Source organism: Balaenoptera musculus, chromosome 9, assembly GCF_009873245.2.
Source record: "Balaenoptera musculus isolate JJ_BM4_2016_0621 chromosome 9, mBalMus1.pri.v3, whole genome shotgun sequence".
Classification (NCBI taxonomy): domain Eukaryota; kingdom Metazoa; phylum Chordata; class Mammalia; order Artiodactyla; family Balaenopteridae; genus Balaenoptera; species Balaenoptera musculus.
In genome coordinates this window covers 5,370,551-5,388,583 of record NC_045793.1, presented here as the reverse complement: position 1 = coordinate 5,388,583, position 18,033 = coordinate 5,370,551, and the positions used below count along the sequence as shown (strand labels likewise).

At 48.4% G+C, this 18,033-nt stretch overlaps 1 protein-coding gene across 1 annotated transcript in view; it reads right to left on the bottom strand.

Moving 5' to 3' along the window:
* Window positions 1-455: 455 nt before the first annotated feature.
* Window positions 456-18,033, bottom strand: part of KMT2C (lysine methyltransferase 2C) — a 277,011-nt gene continuing 259,433 nt past the window's right edge. Inside the window, 14 exon segments of the mRNA XM_036863101.1 lie at window positions 456-1,972; window positions 3,648-3,756; window positions 4,089-4,162; window positions 4,487-4,603; window positions 7,983-8,151; window positions 8,388-8,530; window positions 9,332-9,468; window positions 10,436-11,555; window positions 12,906-13,013; window positions 13,439-13,578; window positions 14,808-15,057; window positions 15,930-16,066; window positions 16,153-16,331; window positions 17,849-17,996. Of these exon segments, the coding sequence (XP_036718996.1) occupies window positions 1,880-1,972; window positions 3,648-3,756; window positions 4,089-4,162; window positions 4,487-4,603; window positions 7,983-8,151; window positions 8,388-8,530; window positions 9,332-9,468; window positions 10,436-11,555; window positions 12,906-13,013; window positions 13,439-13,578; window positions 14,808-15,057; window positions 15,930-16,066; window positions 16,153-16,331; window positions 17,849-17,996 (2,924 nt within the window). The 3' untranslated portion in view covers window positions 456-1,879.

The window sequence follows — 18,033 nt, the reverse complement described above, 5'->3', positions numbered from 1 at the left end:
TTTGTAAATGGTGATCTTCTAAATCTGTGTCCACAAATTCCAAAACCCATAACACTCTGTATACTTCAAAAAATTCAATTTTTGCCAACATTAGATACTATTATACAGAACAGAAAACAAAACGAAAACCCGGTAGGACAAATACTGGTAGGATGTCAGAATATTGTACAAGAGAAGAAAAATATTCAAGAAACAAATTTCATACAGCTATTTATCAAGAGAAAAATATATACAATTGATTTATTCTGTAAGATAAAAATACACCATGCCATATACATGACAAGTTGAGAACTGCGTCACTGAATATACCAACAGCTTTACAGTCCACTTGAATTGTGCACACAGAAACTTCATTTTATACTTAGCCTGTGAAGTGTCAGTACCAGAATCTTAAGTACAAAATAAAAAGCTAACCTGGTTCAAAATGCTGATTAAGTTTCTACAAGCAAACACAAAACAGTGTGTTTTTTTTATTAAAGAAATGTAAACAAACAGTTCATACAAACACAGTTGAAAATTACATCTTCCAAAACCCTACTGCCGGGGTCCTGCAGCTGCAAGCATGGTCACACCTCTCCTTTTTTTTTTCCTTTTTCAAATTTTTGTGTTAAATAGAAGACTAGAGAGTTAGATTAGAGTTCCTGCTACATGATCCTAGTATGTTTACATGATTCTTTGTGGCTTGAAACAAAGTTCTAATCAAAACTACTTCTGCTGAAGAAAAATTCAGCCTCCATTTGGGGGTATTTTTAAGCAGTTATTCACAGTTATCACAAATTGTAAGCACAAAAAAACCTGACTGAAGAAGTAGGGATGCAACAATATAATATGAAAAAATCAGTTTAAATTACCAAAACGGCTATAAAAGTTGTAGTCATAGCATACACTCTGTTCTATGAGAAGTAAGGTGTATAAAACAATTAAGTACTAACAGACCGTAGTTTCCAAAAAACCCCAAACACTCTAGGTTGAAATTTTGGTTATTACATAATTATAATGGCATATTTAATAACAAAATTATATTGTAACATCCCTATGAACATTTTATAAGCACCCGAGCTGCTGCAGAGCCTGGTAGCATTTGGTCAATAACTATTTTTATACTGTATTTTTTCTCAAAATATTTACATATTTGTACAAAGTAACAGGGTTTGTTAGTTTTGCAGGTAACAGCAGCAGCTTGGCTTTCTTCTAACTTTTATTTAAAAATAGCTTCATTCACTTATTCAATAATAAATACAAAAAGTTTCTCTTATTTTACAGAAATCAAAAACTACAATAAACTGACTCATGGAATCAAGTATTTAAATGTATTTTAGTGCAAGTTATTATCCCTTAGCTCTATCCCTAAGGAAGTCATTCAGTACATTCCTTGTTCAGTGGTGTCTACTTTATTTAAAAACTTTTAAATTAGAGGGCCTGCCCCTTGTTCAGATAAGGCGGTGGCCAGCACTTTGGACGTCTCCCTTTCGCTGGTGATTTCAGTCTTACATTCACAGGAAGGCCTCTGCCCTGGGGTGGGGCAGGGCGGCCAACGGCTCTTGCCCCAGTAAAAGGTTCTCCTTAGTGAGACTAAAGAAGCATAACGAAACAAAACCCACCCTCAAAAAGAAAAAAGAAAGAAAAGAGAAAGAAAAAAAAAGTGCTGGACCATTCTGTAATTCTTTAACCTCAGCAACTTCAGCGAAGTTGCCTTGGTCGGCTTTCTCCTGGTGCTCCTCTAACCTAAAGCACGGAGGAAATCAGGACTCCCAGAAGCTAGTTTCCAAAAAGTCACAAAACAGAAAACAAAAACATCTTTCCGTCTGCGAAATTCAAATGCTGTGTTGAATCGCTCCTTCCTAGGGACGAGCCGCCCTCTGAGACAGCGGGGAATGCATCAGTTCATCCACTTCCGGCAGTTCACGGCGCCACAGTGACAGGGGATCTTGTGCTGGTCGTCCTCAAAGTCAAACTTATAGTCATAGCAAAGCTGCCCACAGCAAAGACACAGTGTGAGAAAGGCCTCCCTCTGCCTGCTGCGCACAGCCAGCCCACAGACGGACGGAATTAAAGGAAGCCCTGACGCGTCGAGGGGCCGTGGGACTCGGGTGGGGAGGTGGGGGAACCTCAAAAGGAAGCCGCGGAGCTGCCGGCCGTGCTCTTCCGGGGGATCCCGCGGGGCCCGAGGCAAGCGGGAGGCACTATTCTGGGGCCAAGCCGGAGGCGGCGAGGGCAGCCGGTGCGTTTCCACACCGCGCACCGCGGTGCCGGGCCCGCCGCTCTGGGTGGGACAAGCCCCCCATCCCCGGGCCCAGGGGGCGTCCCCCGCCCCTTTCTTGCCAGACGGGGCAACGAGATGGGCAGAGGTGAGTCGCTCTTGCCTGCGAACATCCTTCTCCATCTTTCCTCACGTACAAGAATATTTAAAAGACGTTGCTCTATTTAGGCGCAACCGCATTATCGGTAACATCTCAGATCAACCCCGCTGTCAAGGTGGACGGGAGTCTGCGTGATTCCCAAGGTGGAAGCCTCACCCCGGGGCCCCGACCCCTGAGAAACCTGACACGGCCAAGGTCCCTGTGATTCAAATACCCCGGGACACTATTTGCAAAGACTTCCCTTCTGCACCGGAAGGGAACACACCGGTATTTACTGAGTTCTTACAGGAACTCCACGAGGAACTGTTTCTCCTTGTGTGTAAGGTGAGGTACAGGCTGGAGGGCTTAGCGCGGCCCACTCGGAGCGGCGTGAGCAGGGCCTGGGGCTGCCGAGCCTCCATCCGTCCCCACGCCGTGACACCACCCTGGGGTCCTCACAGACTTTCTCTAATTTACTCAAGTTGGTGAGATGTGCAAAATAGGCCTCGGGTCAATTCTTGATATAAAAAACAGCACATTCCAAAAAGATGACCAAAAAATACAAGTATAATCTCACAGCTCTGTTCACGTAGGGCTGGGGGCTCAAACCCAGTAAAGAGCCTCAGGCGCCTCCCCCCCTGCACAGGGGAGGCTCCCCACGGAACCCGCACCGCGTGGCAGCCGCTTCCCAGGACACCCCGATCCCAGGCACGGAGCGCACCTCGAAACGCGTGCTTGCCACGACTGTGACAAAGTCAGGAAACGTAAACAAGGCGATCAAGACTAATAACAATCCTAACAGGCGACGTGCTGGGCCAAAGTAATCCGTGGGGCAAGGGAAAGAACACCTAACGAGACAGCAAGAATCTGTTGGTAGAAAAGCCTGTAAGCCTGTACTGGCCCTGAGTGTGAGGAGGAGCCACGGGGACCCCCGGGGCACCCCCAGATTTGCCGCCTACAGCCTCAGGGTGACCTCACGTGAGCCACGATGACCCCGGGGACCACGAGGCACCAATCCCGTGACATTCTCGGCCATGAGCTCGACGACGGGCGTCATTTTAAAGAGAGGGTCACCAAGCCAAACAGACAGCGTGGGGGTCGAGGGGAGCCCGTCCACACGAGCGGGGCGTGGGACCTGCAGGACAAAGACTGTCGGACTGAGACCTGCAGGGTGGCAGAGGCCGACCTTCCGGGAGGAGGGCTTTGCTGGCAGCGCAGGACTGGGCACCGCCGAGCCGATCACGTGTACAGGGGAGTCGGGCACCGCCCACAGGGAGAGGCGCGCACAGATGTGAGCCCTGCGCTTACCTCTTCTCCCTTCTGGATCCGCCGACTGGAGCTGATGATGATTTTGTGTCCTCGCTCGAAAGTCACCACCTCAGCCACGCAGTTAGGTGCGCACGAATGGTTGATATACCTGCAAGCCACCGTTTCAGAAACTACTTACTATAGGACTTCGGAAGAAGCTTTAAAAAAAAAAACCTTTCAGCTCACAGGGAAAACTTTTTCTAATTACATTTCTATCTGTCCATTAATAGAATATACACATTTTTTTTTTTTTTTGGCTGCGCAGCTTGTGGGATCTCAGTTCCACGACCAGGGTCTGAACCTGGGGCCCTGGCAGTGAAAGCGGAGAGTCTTAACCACGGGACCGCCAGGGAAGTCCCAAACATACAATTTTAAACAGAAATCCTCTCTGTGACTGCGAGGCCACCGTGAGCCCGCGGACCCACCGCGCCTCCCGCTCACCTGGCAGGCCCTCCCGTGAGCGTGGCGTCGATCACATGGTCGCTATCCATGCGGAACATGTACACGCCTCGGTTCTGAAAGAGAAGGAGGTCAGGAGCCCCTCTGCGTGCCCGTCCCCGTGAGCGGGCGAGGCCGGACGTGCGGGGACAACACGCCAGCCTGTCAGGCAGCGTCTACAAGCTGTGAACGGAACCAACACGTCGGCAGGTGGCCTGTGAAGCCAGGCACGTCAATCCAGCCACATCCTCGCAGACAGTAAGACCGACGGAAAAGACAGGAGGAAAATACAAACATATCCAGACGTGGCGCTGTTCGACACTGCACTTCCACCAGCATGACGGTCAGATCCGGCCCTGCGCCGCGGCTGTCAGACGGCCCAGGAGGGGTGCTGCACTCACCTGGGACTCGTAAAGCTTCTCCTTTCTGTTGGCGACTTCGTTCCGGATGATGGTCCCGATGTACTCGATGACCATGGTGTGCTTCTCGATGTCCCGAGCAGCGTACAGGCCCAGCCCCTGAGGAAACGCACGTTTACACACCTCAGAACCACTTGGCTTCCACGGGCAACTGGCCTGCAGCCTCTTTCACACAAAGGTACCACCCTTGGGTCACGGCAGAAGCCACACTGAAGACCCCACCTGAACTCATGTGACCTTTTCACTGACCACACTCTCACCTGAACCCTGAATGCTGGACAATCTTTTCACCTAAAGTGATGATATCACTACCTTGTTTTTGTATCTTTTTGACACTAAACTCTCAGCGCTGACTGGCTGAGCACTTCTTCTATCTGGCTGTCTTGTCTTGTACGTAATGTCACTCCCAGATCCCACCAACTCAACAGGCTAATGGCTTCTGCTATTTATTTTATCCCACCATTTCTAAAAGGACTTGACATAACAATAAGCTTACAGAACAGAAAGAGGGCTAACTATAAAGGATTATTATAATCTGAGTTTCTGCATTCTCAGCTAAAACTGACCAGATCCCCACCAGACACGGTCCTCACCAAGCACCACCTGGGAGCACACAGTACGGGGTGTGCTGCTGTTAGAAATTTTGGTGTATGAATTGAATTAACTTCTGAAAAAAACCACTTATGCAATTTATCTGTTCAATTCCAGATGAGACTCAGAGCTGAACAAACTAGAACACACAGAAAGAATCTGTATGGAGATGAATACAGTTTGGTATAAGAGACAAGAAGATCAGTGGAAATGAACAGAGAATCCAAATAGACCCAGGCACACGTGAAAACTTAATGTACAGTAGTTTGGTAGTACTAAAATTCTGTTTAATATGGATGGGTCATATACATTATTAGGTTGGCCAAAAAGTTCGTTTGGGTTTTTCCACAAATCTTACAGAAAAACCCCAACGAACTTTTTGGCCAACCCAATACTAAATGGTGCTTCCACAACTGGTTGTTCAATGGAAAAAAAAATAAATTTGTCTTAAACATAAAGAATAAAATTCCTGAAAGAAAAAACATCTAAGAAAGTACATACGCAACCCACAGTCTTAACCAGGAATAGAAGCTACAGAAAATTATACGTTTGACTATATAAAAATTAAAACTCTTAAAGGAAAAAACATACCACACTTTCTGGTAGGTATTTTCCCCTACAAAACATCCTTTGCCTAATAGTACAAGTTCTTATAAACTGCAAAACGGACAAATGCAGCTCACAGAAGAGCAGACCCAAATGGCAAACACGAAAAGTTGCAACTGAGGTGACATTGTCGGTCTACGCTTAATAGGCTGGCAAAAATACAAAAGGGTGGTAACGCTACCAAAAGGAAAACAAGAAAAATAGTCTCATACACTGCAGGAAGAAGTGGGCAATTACAGCCCTTCTGCTAAAATGAAAAGTACATGTACTTCTAACACAGAAATCTCACTTTGGGGCCTACACACCACTGACGTGAAGTTACCAATACATGGGGATATTTGTACAAGGTACTGATGGGAACACTGTTTGTTGTGGGAAAAACTCTAAGCAAAATACAGGCTCGTCAGCAGTGGAATGGCTTCCTGACTTACAGTTCATCAACATCACGGAGCATCACAGAGCCATTTATTAAAGAGAATGAATCAGAGCTACCTCAGCTGTTCTACAGGGGTGTAGATATCAGCGAGAAAAGGAAGATGCAGAAGAGAGTGTAGATAAGACAACCCCCCTTTTCCATATGCACACAGGTGTGCACCAGTGTTCAGATAGCAGCAGGGAAAAGACACAGGACACTTACTGGGTCATGAACATGATTACCTGGGAGGTGGATGGAATGGAGGAAGAAAAAAGGGCCCCAAACATCAGGAACTCTCAAAAACGCTTCGGGTTAAAGATGACAGACCGAACGCAGGTAGTTAAGAAACCCTTAACATGACGTAAGGGAGCAAAACCAAGACAGAAGACCAGGAACGGTCAGACTGAACGAGCTGTTTGGGAACATTTTAAACGGGGAAGTAACTGAGCGGAGGAGGACGACACCACCGCCACGAGTGGAATCTTCTGAGGCTCCATTTCTGAGGCAACAGCGAAAAGACCAGAAAGATCCTGCAGTCGTGATATGAAAACGAGGTACCAGATCAAAAGATCGAGGGCAGAAAGCGCAGCCAGCAGACAAAGTAGAAGCAGCTCAGAATGAGGACAAGGAACCCAGAAACAAGGCCACAGCAGCAGGTTAGACCTGAGACGGAAGTCTTCTCTGGCGGCACCAGAACCATTGCGGGCCCCGCCTCAGCGGCCAGATTCAGTAAGGCTGGGGACCCCAAACCCGCACATCCCCAGGTGATGCCCGTGCTGATGGTCTGGGGTCCACACTGTGAGATCCCGGGTCTCAGGGATCTAATATTTGTGTACAGAGAGAAACAGAGGTAGGAATCTGCAAAAGAATTAATACAAAAACATTTCTCAGACTGATGGCCACACTACTTCAGGCTGAAAGGGCTCATCAGTGGGGAAAGCAATAAATAAAAATGACCCTAACCCAGGCCCATTTTGGTAAAAATTCGAAATATCAAGAATCAAGAGAAGATCCTAAAAGTTTCTACAGAAAGAAGAACGTCAATGAATACAGACAATGTGTCAATCAGCTTTATACCTGAAGGGACCACCCTGGCTTCTGAGGGGACGGCGGGAGGGGAGGGGCCAGGCAGGCCTGCACCGGCGCCTGCAGGTGAGACGACGGGTGGTTGGAACAGGGAGTGGATCTGAGGGAGCTCTTCAGGGAGGAAAAAAGGCAGCAGAAACTGATGCTGCTTTGGGTCTGGTGTAATGAGGCCAACGCACTCAAGTAGTAGATGGTGACACACTGCTCAGCGATATGCAGAGCCTGGAGGGTGGTCAGCCTTTGAGGCGGAGGACGCTGGCAGTGTGAGAGCTCGTAACCCCATCCTGGGCCTCCAAGGGGAGGTGCCGCACAGACATTTGTTTCTTCCAGAAGTGTGACCACAGGTGAAAATTTACATGCTCAGCCTAGAGATGGCTTTACCTGTAAGGTGTCCCACCATCTATCCATCAGAAACTACATGATGATTTCGTGAAGAGAAGGCTTCTGAAACTGGGCACCTTTTGAAACTATTTTCGTTTGTACTTTTCACAAGTGCCTTGAAAGAGCCCTAGTGAGCGCGCCGCGGATCCCGCGTGTGGAAGATACAGCGCTCCCCGCGTCCCGTGAGCTCTCATCAAGACGCACAGAGAGGGCGTCCAGAAGCCGCCCTTCCACGCGGGGGAGTAAAGCATCCGCCCTCCAAGACCGCGGACGGAGCGGCCGGCGCCCCGGGCTGACGGGGTTTCTCTCCCTGCGGCCCGCGGTCTCCTGTCCCCTGTGCCGGACGCCAGCGCCCTCCCAGCCCACCTCCCCTCCTCCCAGAAGCCAAGCCCCACTCACCTGAATCCGAGACCGGGCCAGGTACACATTGGACTTCCACTCGGTTTTCATCTTGCGGTACTGGGACGACTTGGAGTGGACGAACTGCTTGCTGTAAGGTGCGCTCAGCTCCCCGGTGACGGTGCTCTGAAACGACTTGGAGGCACTGGTGCTGTTCAGGGTGTGAGGCCTGCAGGCGACGGCGCGCCGACGGGGACACAAAGGGAGACCGGAGACACCTCTGAGGGGCCCGGATGGTTCCAGTTCTCACCAACGGCGCACGCGGGGAAAGCCGCCTAGCTGGCGCGGCCGCACACACACAGCCAGAGGCAGCAGGGTTTGTAAGCAGCAGACAGATCAAGCACAGAAAACCCCTAAGAGGCCTGGAGACCCTGGGCTGTACTATGTGAAGTTAAAACAAAATACCTTAACACAAACCTCTTGACATGGGCACTCATTTTAGGTTCAGAACGGGCACAACCTGTGGGGTTGACGGCCAGGGGCAGCTCCATGAGAGGGTTCCGGCCGTACCGGAAGGTGTAGTTTTCACACGCCTCAACCCCAGGGAGCTGGAAAGAAGCAAAATAAACGAAACATTAACTCACCTGATCAAGACTACAGGCAATCTTGAGCCGGCCAAAGGATGGCCCGACTTGAATTCCATGAAAATAACTTGTCAACATTTTCAAAATGTTGGGAACAAGAGGCTCTTTCAAGCCATGTTAACAGAAGCAGGATGCTCTCAGGACCTGACTACGTATGATGTGCTTACCTCCCTCGGGGGCCTGGGAGTACAGCTGGTAACTTAGGTTAACTCCTAAAACCATTCGTGTTAAAGGTCTTTTCTAGAATATGTTTCTTGTGGACACTGTCCTCTGGAGACACGACAGATGCACATCATTTAGGCAGGGCTCCACCAAAGGAAGCAACTGGGTACAGTACTCAGTGGCTTTCGGGGTGTCCGCTGCTTCTCTGAAGAAAACCCATCAGTGACTTGTTTCTTGAAAACAATACCTTACAATCATGCAGTTTTCCAAAAGCGCTGTGTGTAGACTCATTGGCACACGTGCGTGTAACAAGCAGGCATCAGACAGTAAGGGCTCCTGAAATCCAACTGCGCTCTGGTGACCAACCCTGGGCCCCGGGCAGGAAAGTGGCCATTAACGCTGGGCGCTGAGCCTGGTGAGCTGCCCGACCGAGTGAGCACGGAGACACCTACGACTACCGATGCCTCGTTTTCTTTCAGAGTGGCAGGAGTTCACCCCCGACAAAACCACTACCTTGAAGTGTTGTGAGAGTGACAGCCCCGTGTTAAGTAAGGTGCGTCGTGCGACAGGGGGTGGCTCTCCGGCCTCGGCCCCGGCACTCACTGATTCTGCGATCCGCGCCACCGCAGAGACGGTCAAGCCGAAGAGATCCTCCCCTTTTAAGTAGGCTGGGAAGAGCTGCAGCATTTCCGACTCTTTTCTCACACATGCCACAGGCTCCAAAATCTTATCCCAAACACCTACGTATGGACAAAAAGACATTTTTTTAATGACAAACTTGCTCTTAGCGAAACAGAGAGGAAAACAGGATACAGTATAAAAACAAGAACGAAACGAAGACCAACCACTCACGAAGACTTACCAGATCCAAGTAAAGCCCGTGGGCAGTGATCTAACAAGCCTGGTGTATTACCTGCTTATCGGATGGCAGTAGTTTTAAAGACTTTATGAAGTTTGGGGGAAAAGAATATGTTACGTTAAGGAAATTAAACAGCAGAAGTGGAAAAGAAAGTTAAATATAACTGAAATTCGTACAAGTAGTTAACTCACTTTCATGCTGGCCAAGCAGCATATTAGATTTTCAAATGATTAATCCAATTAAGTAGTATCTGTAGATATATCCTTTCCTCTCAGAGTTAAATTAAAATATGAAATTGATATTTTCATTGGAATTATCTTTAGAGCATTTTCATACTTTTTTAAAAGAAACTGCTAAACTTGAAAAAGAAAAAAAAGCAGTTCTGCAGCACTTTCTACATCAATAAAAATGACAATCTAGGCTTAACCCTAGAGGCCGAAATTAAGTGTCTCATTTCTGGCTCTAAATCTGTTTAATATCTGATGCTCCTGAGATAAGACAATATGGCTTTAAATACGGTTCCCACCTTCTAGGTGACATGAACAAAGAGGGTCCCCAATGTAAGTGACAGGCAACCTTTATCTGCAAATCATTCTCCTATTTATTTTATAAACTCTGTTGGAATATATATTCTGATTTAGAGTAATTCTAGCAAGTGTTTAGAAAAAGACAGCAAGGTATGACAATACAAAGAAGTTAAGACTTGCATTTGCAAATGAAGAATCCACACCTGTTGTGATAAACTACGAAACAGACGTGAGAAAAACCACAGAAATACTGACATAAAACATTCACGTAGCCGAACGCCGGAGCGACTGGCTGGGCGGAGCCTGCAGGCGGGGCCTCACCTTTGGGGGAGGTGCCACTTAAGACGAGGTCTTCGTGGCCCTGCTCCACGACTCTGACGACGAACATGGGGCGCCCGTCCTTCTCCTCGATGGAGCACAGGTAGCGACAGCGGCGGTTGGCGTGGCGCGTGCTCCAGTACAGCCGGCTGGCCTCGTAGCCCACGGGGAAGAGCGCTTTGGGAGAGTGGAACGCTTGCATCTGCTGGGGAAGCAGCTGGCCGATCGTGTGGAAGATGAGGCTTCCCACACGGAAGGTGTGGTCGCGCTCGCCCCGCTGCACGATGCTGGCGATCTGTCGTACCTCATCACGCTGCACGTAGACCCTCCTGAAGACGGCAAAGTAACTTAATTCCTGCTCGTGGATTCCCTTTGGTTTGTGCATGGGACAAAGCATAGTTTTATCTTTAAAAAACATGCATTGTGCTTTAATGGCGCAAGTAAAGTGATAAATGTTGGTGCATCGAAATCTGTGACACCCGCTGGTGGCCCCCATCTTATGGCAGAAGACACATTTCATCTGCAGGCCTCTCCTCAGGGCCAGCTCCACGTTTATTAAGGCACCAGCCTGGGTCTCGTACACCTCCGTGGACCACAGGGCACAGTTCAAGTGGACCCACAGGTCCAAGTCGAGGTTGAGCAGCCTCGCTGGTCCATCTGTCAACCCGTCGCCTTCTTCGTGACAGAAACAACACTTGCGATAGTCTTTGGGCACAGGATCGGGTTTCAGGGAAGTGCCCAGTTTCTTCAGAAAGTCATCGATTTCCTCTTCGCAGGGGGGCGTGATGGTCCCCTTGGGGACCACAATGTGGATGCTCCACTTCTTCCACTTCATCCCTCTCCACTTTTTAGTGATCGGCCGACAGTCTTCAAACCCACCGTGGACAGTTCGTAGCCGAGGCTTTAACTTGACCGTTACCTTAAGCTCATCTGGCTTTGCCTCCACTTTGGCTGCTTCAAAAGCAGGAGGGAAAGTGATGGGCGGTGAGGCTGGGGGCGAAGCTTGTTCCTGGAGCTGCGGCAGACAGCGCACGTCGAGAGTGGAGATGTTGTTACTGTACTGATGAAACGCTCTGGAAGGCGTCTCTTTTATGGGCGAGTGTGGCAATGAAGGAACGGATTCCTGCACAAAAAAAAGAAACACAAGAAAGAGTAATTCCAAAGCCCCCAGGGCAATTCTTGCTACAACAAGAAGCCAAGCAGTAGGGTTCCAACAGCAGGGTGTCTGGCTCTGGCTCTGTAAGTGAGAGGTGAGGACAGGCGCACAGCGGAGGTCGATGGTGCTTGCGTCTCGACAGAGAGAGAGCGTGTTCTCTGCAAAGCCTGAACTCTGGAGAGTATTCTGCTCTTAAGACTTTTCATGGCACAGGAGCTAATTTAATTTACAAGACGGAACAGCTTTTTGTTAAACCAAATAAGAACTCTGGACCATAATTTTCTACGAGCTCATCCCACCCTCTGAAATTCCTGTTTGTTAATCTTAGGCTTAATTAATTGGCATAAGTGTGAAAGATGGGGAAGAAGTCCCCTGTCAACAAAACAAATCATATTTAACTTTTCTCAGAGGCTGCCCGGTTCCCATCCAACTGCTGAAAGGGCTGAGCTGAGACAGAAGTTCCATTAGTTTCTTTTTAGATACAAAGTGTCATCATAACCAAATTAACAGCAAACCCACAGGCTTCCCTCTTCTCATGCACCCCACCCTACACAGCTCTGAAAAAAGACGCGCCTCACAGAAAATCCAGAAGCAGGCAGACACTGCACACGGACTCAATAAATTATGTGGTGGAAAAAAAATTCCTTCTCTCATCTAGGCTGATATATTTTAAAGTATAAATTTGTTTGGCAAGTAGCTTGAATTTTATTACACTGGACGCTACTGCCTTTTTAAAAAAATAAGAGTCTCCAGAACATTCTTCTGAGAAAGACGCAAGAGCAATGATGTGGAGGGAGGACAGACTGACTATCACAGCACGGGAAAAACTTCCTTCAGCGCAAACGGTTAAAAACGTATCGTCCACATCAGCTACACACTCAAAGATACACTTAAATCACACAAAAAACAAATAGACCTTTTCCAACCTGGTACAAGACAGATACTTTTCCCCCAAAATACATGAATAGACCTGAACTGTGGTTGTGAACAGGTTTTCCCATTGGGACAAGATCACTGAAGCAATACTTTATAGTTGTGGTTAAATTATTTGTAATTGACTAAGTAAAATTACAGATTTTAATAGTAGTGTTTTATTCAATTCTGAACTTTTAAGACATAGTTCAAATCCGCCCACTCTTGTTGAATAAGCTGAAGTTACTTAGTTTGCAGTGACAGCTGGACCGACCACTCCTTCGCAACCCGGGGAGCCTCCGCTCAGACTCCCCGGGGGGAGCTCTGGGTGGGGGAAGCGGACACACCCCCAAAACACAGGCGTCACTCAACGCAGACTGCTGACCGAAACTGTCCCCATCTTACCTTGCTTTCTGAGGTTTTTGCTTGTGCAGCTGATGAATAGAGAATAAAGCAGTTATTACTACAGAAGACAATGTCCTTCTCCGCTCTGCTGGAGCTGTCTCGGGAACCCTGAAAAGCAAAGAGAAAGGTGTGGGGAGCTCGACAAGTCGGGATCTAATGAGAACAAGATCTGCACGGGGCTGGGTCTGTTCTGTTCAAAGTGAAAGCAGCAATCCTAAAAGTAGTAAAAAGGTAACTACGAGCCAGTATTTAGCATATAATAATTTAGCCACAGAGAAACTACATTTGCAGAAATAAACTTTACTTTCCATATTTCACTGTTTAAAAATACGCGGCTCTCATCGGACCCCCTGAACAGGCTGCTGTAGCTACTTGGTTTTAAGCTCAAGCACATGAAACATGCTGATGGCGACCTCTGGGGGAGGCGTCTGTGGAGCCCCAGAAGCGACTCCTCCTGACGCAGGAGCGGGCGCTGCCCAGGCACGGCGGGGGCGGGCGGGGAGCCGGGGGCCAGGGAGGGGACGTGCGAGTACCTTGCTCACAAAGGCCGGGTCTCTGGCCGGCTTCCTCACGCCGTGGCCCAGAACGACGACATGACAGTGGCAGCACCACTGTGGCCTGAGAGCCGCACTTTCTGTGACACCGTGACTAGTGCCCGTGCACCCAGAAAGGCCTAAAGACAAAAGACGTTCATTAGCGACTAAAGCTGACCACTAACAAAGGCGGTCCAGGGTGTAAAGCTGTACTGCATCGATTGACTGCAGTATGGTTCATTTAATTTACCACACGCTAGTCTTCAGTAATTAATAAACATCTTATTTTCTAAGCAATGGTTACGGGGCATCTATTACGTGCATGACACTGGGGTACAAAGAAAGGAAGCTATTCTCACACGGCTGGGACAACACGCTGGGCTGTGAGAAGTGCGGAGGGAAACCGGGACGCGCGGAGGGTCGTCTCCAGTCTCAGTGCAAAGTGAGTCGGGGGAGAGAGAATACTTTTGCTCCAGGGTGAAGAGGGTACGAAATCTCTTATGAAAGATGAAGAGGTATGTGAACGAGAGTCTTCAATGAGCGTGATGTGGAAAGGCGAAGAGGGATGAAGAAGTTCCAGGGCCAAGATAAAAATGCGAGCAAGGACGCAGACTGGAAAGCGTGTGACGATCTCAGAGCGCATCGCTCGCGTGGCCATGAAGGCAGAAGGGAGAAGCAGGGAGAAAGCAAGGGTGACAGAGCAGCCAGAGGCTGAGAGTTCAAACCCAACATGAGCAACTGTCAGTGTGGCTCAAGGGCGAGACGTGGGGAGAGGCTGGGCTCTAAGAGCAGGTGAGGACAGAGATAAGACAGCCAAGAAACTGGTGAGCGAAGAGGCGGGGAGAGCGGGGTGAGGGTGAGGCCAGACCAGGAAGACGGGGAGGGAAGGGACGCCACACAGGTGTGAGGAACGGGCCCACCTTTCAGTGATGGGGAAGGTGTGAGCGCACCTACAGAAGAGAGCGGCCCCGGAGATGCCGCAGAAGGAAAGGGAACAGGAACACGGGCAGAGGTGGCGGCCTCATCTGCACAGTGTGACACAGCGCTAAGTAGGAGGGGAGGCTCGGGGCGCAGGAGAACAAACGCGGCTCAAGGGTAAGCAGGTCTCAAGGGTAAGCAGGTCTCAAGCGCCTGCTTCAAACGCCTCGTGGCTGACAAGAGGGTGTGACGTAGGCCCCAGGCACTAAAGGTCCAGTCACGCCTCAGAAGACAGAACCAGGTGGGGGGGGGGGGGGGTTAAGTCACCAAGGACTGAGTGCCAACACGTGACCTCTTATTCCCTTAAAATCAAAGCGAGATCTTAAAGAGAAGCGGCGTAACTTTTGAATCAAGAATGAATCTGGGGTTAACAAAATGTAAACCAGCTCACCATTGCTTGCTGGAGGGAAGGGCACAGTAGGCTGCTTCAGGTGGTAAGAGCTGGCTAGTCTGGGAGGGTTTGCAGATCCTGGTGGAGGCCCACGAAGAAATAAACGCTGTCGATACTCCAAACCTGGGTTTACTCTGTGGCTACTGACCAAACCCATGGATGGAACATCTGGAGCATTACTAACCTCGTAGCTGTTAGGAATCCGAACGTGGAGGAGGTCGGAAAATGCAGCCACAACACTGCTAATGTTCTAAAACAAAATTGCAAATGCTGCATTACCCACCCAGAAGGCAACAGAGAACCACTGAAGAAAAAAAAGTCACATTAGGATAAATGCTATCCGCGTGGTGCGTACACCTCAAGCAAATCCAACCACTTTTATTTAGACCTGAGAGTCTCGGCGGGGAAAAAGGGTTTTAATGGGCCAGTACCCAAACAAAGCTTCCATATACAGAAATCCTCATACAGGGATTCCAATTAATGTTAAATATCTGAGAGAACATTAAACTATTTTAGACATTTTAATTCAAGGAATGAGTTATAAACCTTGTCCTGGTTTTTACAGCTGGTCAGAAGCTTCCTTCAGGCGGACTCCCCCAGCTCTGGGCAGAAGTCTGACACAGTCCACGAGAACTTGCCACTGTTACGTTCTGCGGGTGACCAAGACGCGCCGTCAATGGCCTATGAGTCTGGTGGCCAGCGGAACGTCATCAAGAAGTAAGAGTTTACAAAAACCCTCAGCCATGCACTAGTGTTTGATATGAGCAGCTGCCACCTGAACACAGTGCTTCTGGGAAACTTTCACCGTGGACAAAGTTCTTCACTGCTTCATTTTCTACGTGTAAACAGTTATCAACTCCCTGAAGAGTTCTCTACGATATACATTCTTTAGTAAAAAAATGAGGAGATCTCTGACTTCGACTTGCCCTTTTTGTCTTGACTGCGGCTGAGATCAATTTCTAGTACTCACGGCAGCGCAGATGTCTGAAGGGACTGCTGAGCCAAGCCCTAACCTTAATCTTTATCCGCGGTGACCCAGCTGTACGTGTCACTGGGAGCCACCTGACACTCCTTCAGAAATGGGTAATATTCTACAACGTCCAACAGCCAGTCCATCTTTACCTCAGCAGCTGTAGGATGCAGAGTGATTGCCACAGATATGAGACCCGATCGGGGACCATTTGGTGATGAACCAAAAGGTGACGTGAAAAATAAAGTGCCCGGCTCAGTTTTGATGTCATTCCTTCTAGATTCCAACCCTTAAAAAAGGAAGGATGAGTTGAGTGTTAACAGCTTTTCTACGCGTTCACGTTAGCCAACCCTCCCACCGCACGGCGCCCCCTACCTTTCCCGGTGCTGCTCGGTAGGATTGGGATGATGGGCGACGGCACGGGCTCTGGAGGCTCCTCTTTGACCAGGGACAGGTCTGGGTATCTGCTCACTTCCATCCCGACCACACTCTCAGGAGAGGATGAGGGCACAACACTGTCAGGGGTGTCCCGGTCACCCCCGTGGTCCTGTATCCTGGGAGCAGAATAAACACACATCAGCGGGTGCAAGGCCGCCGCTGGGGGCTCCCCACACCAGCCCAGCCCTGTCTACGTGTGTGACCTTTGGACAGTGGCAACAAGCTGAGAAGCCAAAGATTCAGCTCAGGGCCAGACAGGACATCTCTTGGGAAAAAAATAAGAAGTATGTTTCACTATCAAGTAATTTACATGGTATGTTTCCTTCTGACTAAAGCTTTAGCATCCAAGTTTAAAGACCTGCCAAAGGAGGAAGACGTTGAGATTATAACACAGCATAGAAAGAATGGATACTCACACCTTGGCAAAGCTCCAGATCACTGAGACTAGGGAACACTCCTGTGGCTGAAAAAGGAAAGAGCAGTCCACCACACACCCAGGCACGCGTGCACAGAACTCTCCTGTGGCTGCTGTTTACTTACAGTGGCAAGATGGAAAAAACCTGGCCATTATGGCTTCACAGGCCTTCATTTTTCTTAACTGATAAAGCGAAGTGAAAAAAGGAAGAGACTGGTCTAGTCCAAGAAGCTAAAGGTTACCAAGGCAAATGGGGCTGTAGGGTGAGTGTGGTCTTGGGCTAAACGTGGTACGGCAGCTCGAGAACCTGGGGTCTCACACCGCCCACCCCACCCCACAGGAGACGCTGCCAGGCTGAAGGAACACTGTGAGAAGCAGCATTAACAGGAGACCCAAGAGAGGCTTCCAAGGAGCCCCTGTGGAACCCAGGAGTGGGCCCCAGACACGCACACCCAGGAAGCCACCTCCTACAGCTGCTCCTGAGTGACAACTCCGGCATACATCTAGCGGTAAGGTCCAGGAGAGACAAAGAGCTGGGTTCTAACTCTGGACAAGTTACTTTCCCTTGGTCCGCAGTCTTCTCATTTATACAGTAAAGGGTCTTAGTCAAATGACGTCTTATCAAAGAGAGGGTGGTTAGCAGATTTTCCAAGAAGAGAGAATAATTTGATGAGCTATATAAGAACCTCCCCCCTGGATCTAAATGGCTGGGTTGTGACTACCTACTAGGAGAAGCTGATGTTCCCTAATCAGAATCCTGGGGCTAAAGAACTGACACAAACAGGTTACAAACTGTGGACAGGACAGCCCTTAAATTCTCTTCCACAAAAGCATGCTCTGCTCTGTGACTGTCGCTCTTTTATTTTGACATCTGCAAACATCAATAAACCCAGTAAATCACATTAACAGCTTATAAAGGACAATGATCTTTGAAATATTTTGCATGGAGAGTCCCAATGCCTTGATGTCTATTCGATCATTATTACTTGTTGAACCTCCTATATCATATGAGATTTCTAAAGTGCACAAATGAATTCTTTTTAATAGTAAGAATGTTTTATAATAAAACTTTCAATTCTGAAGAAAATTATTCACCAAATTTCACCTTTTAAGTGTTTTTACATGCTTTTCCTACAGACATTATGCTATATACAAACACATATACATTTTTTAATAAACGAAATAACTAAAAAATACTTGAGAAAAAGGAACTTCTACCTTAATTCCTCCTGATTATTATGAGGCGGTGTTGGGAGTGAAGCAGGAACGTCCACTGTCTTTGGGCCTTGAGCAATCGCTCTGGCCAACAAGTCATCGTGCGGTCTGAACGGCAGGTGAAATGGTTTAGGTCCTAGGCTTTTGGTAACTGGAAGAGCAAAAACACAAAATCATAAGTCAGTCAA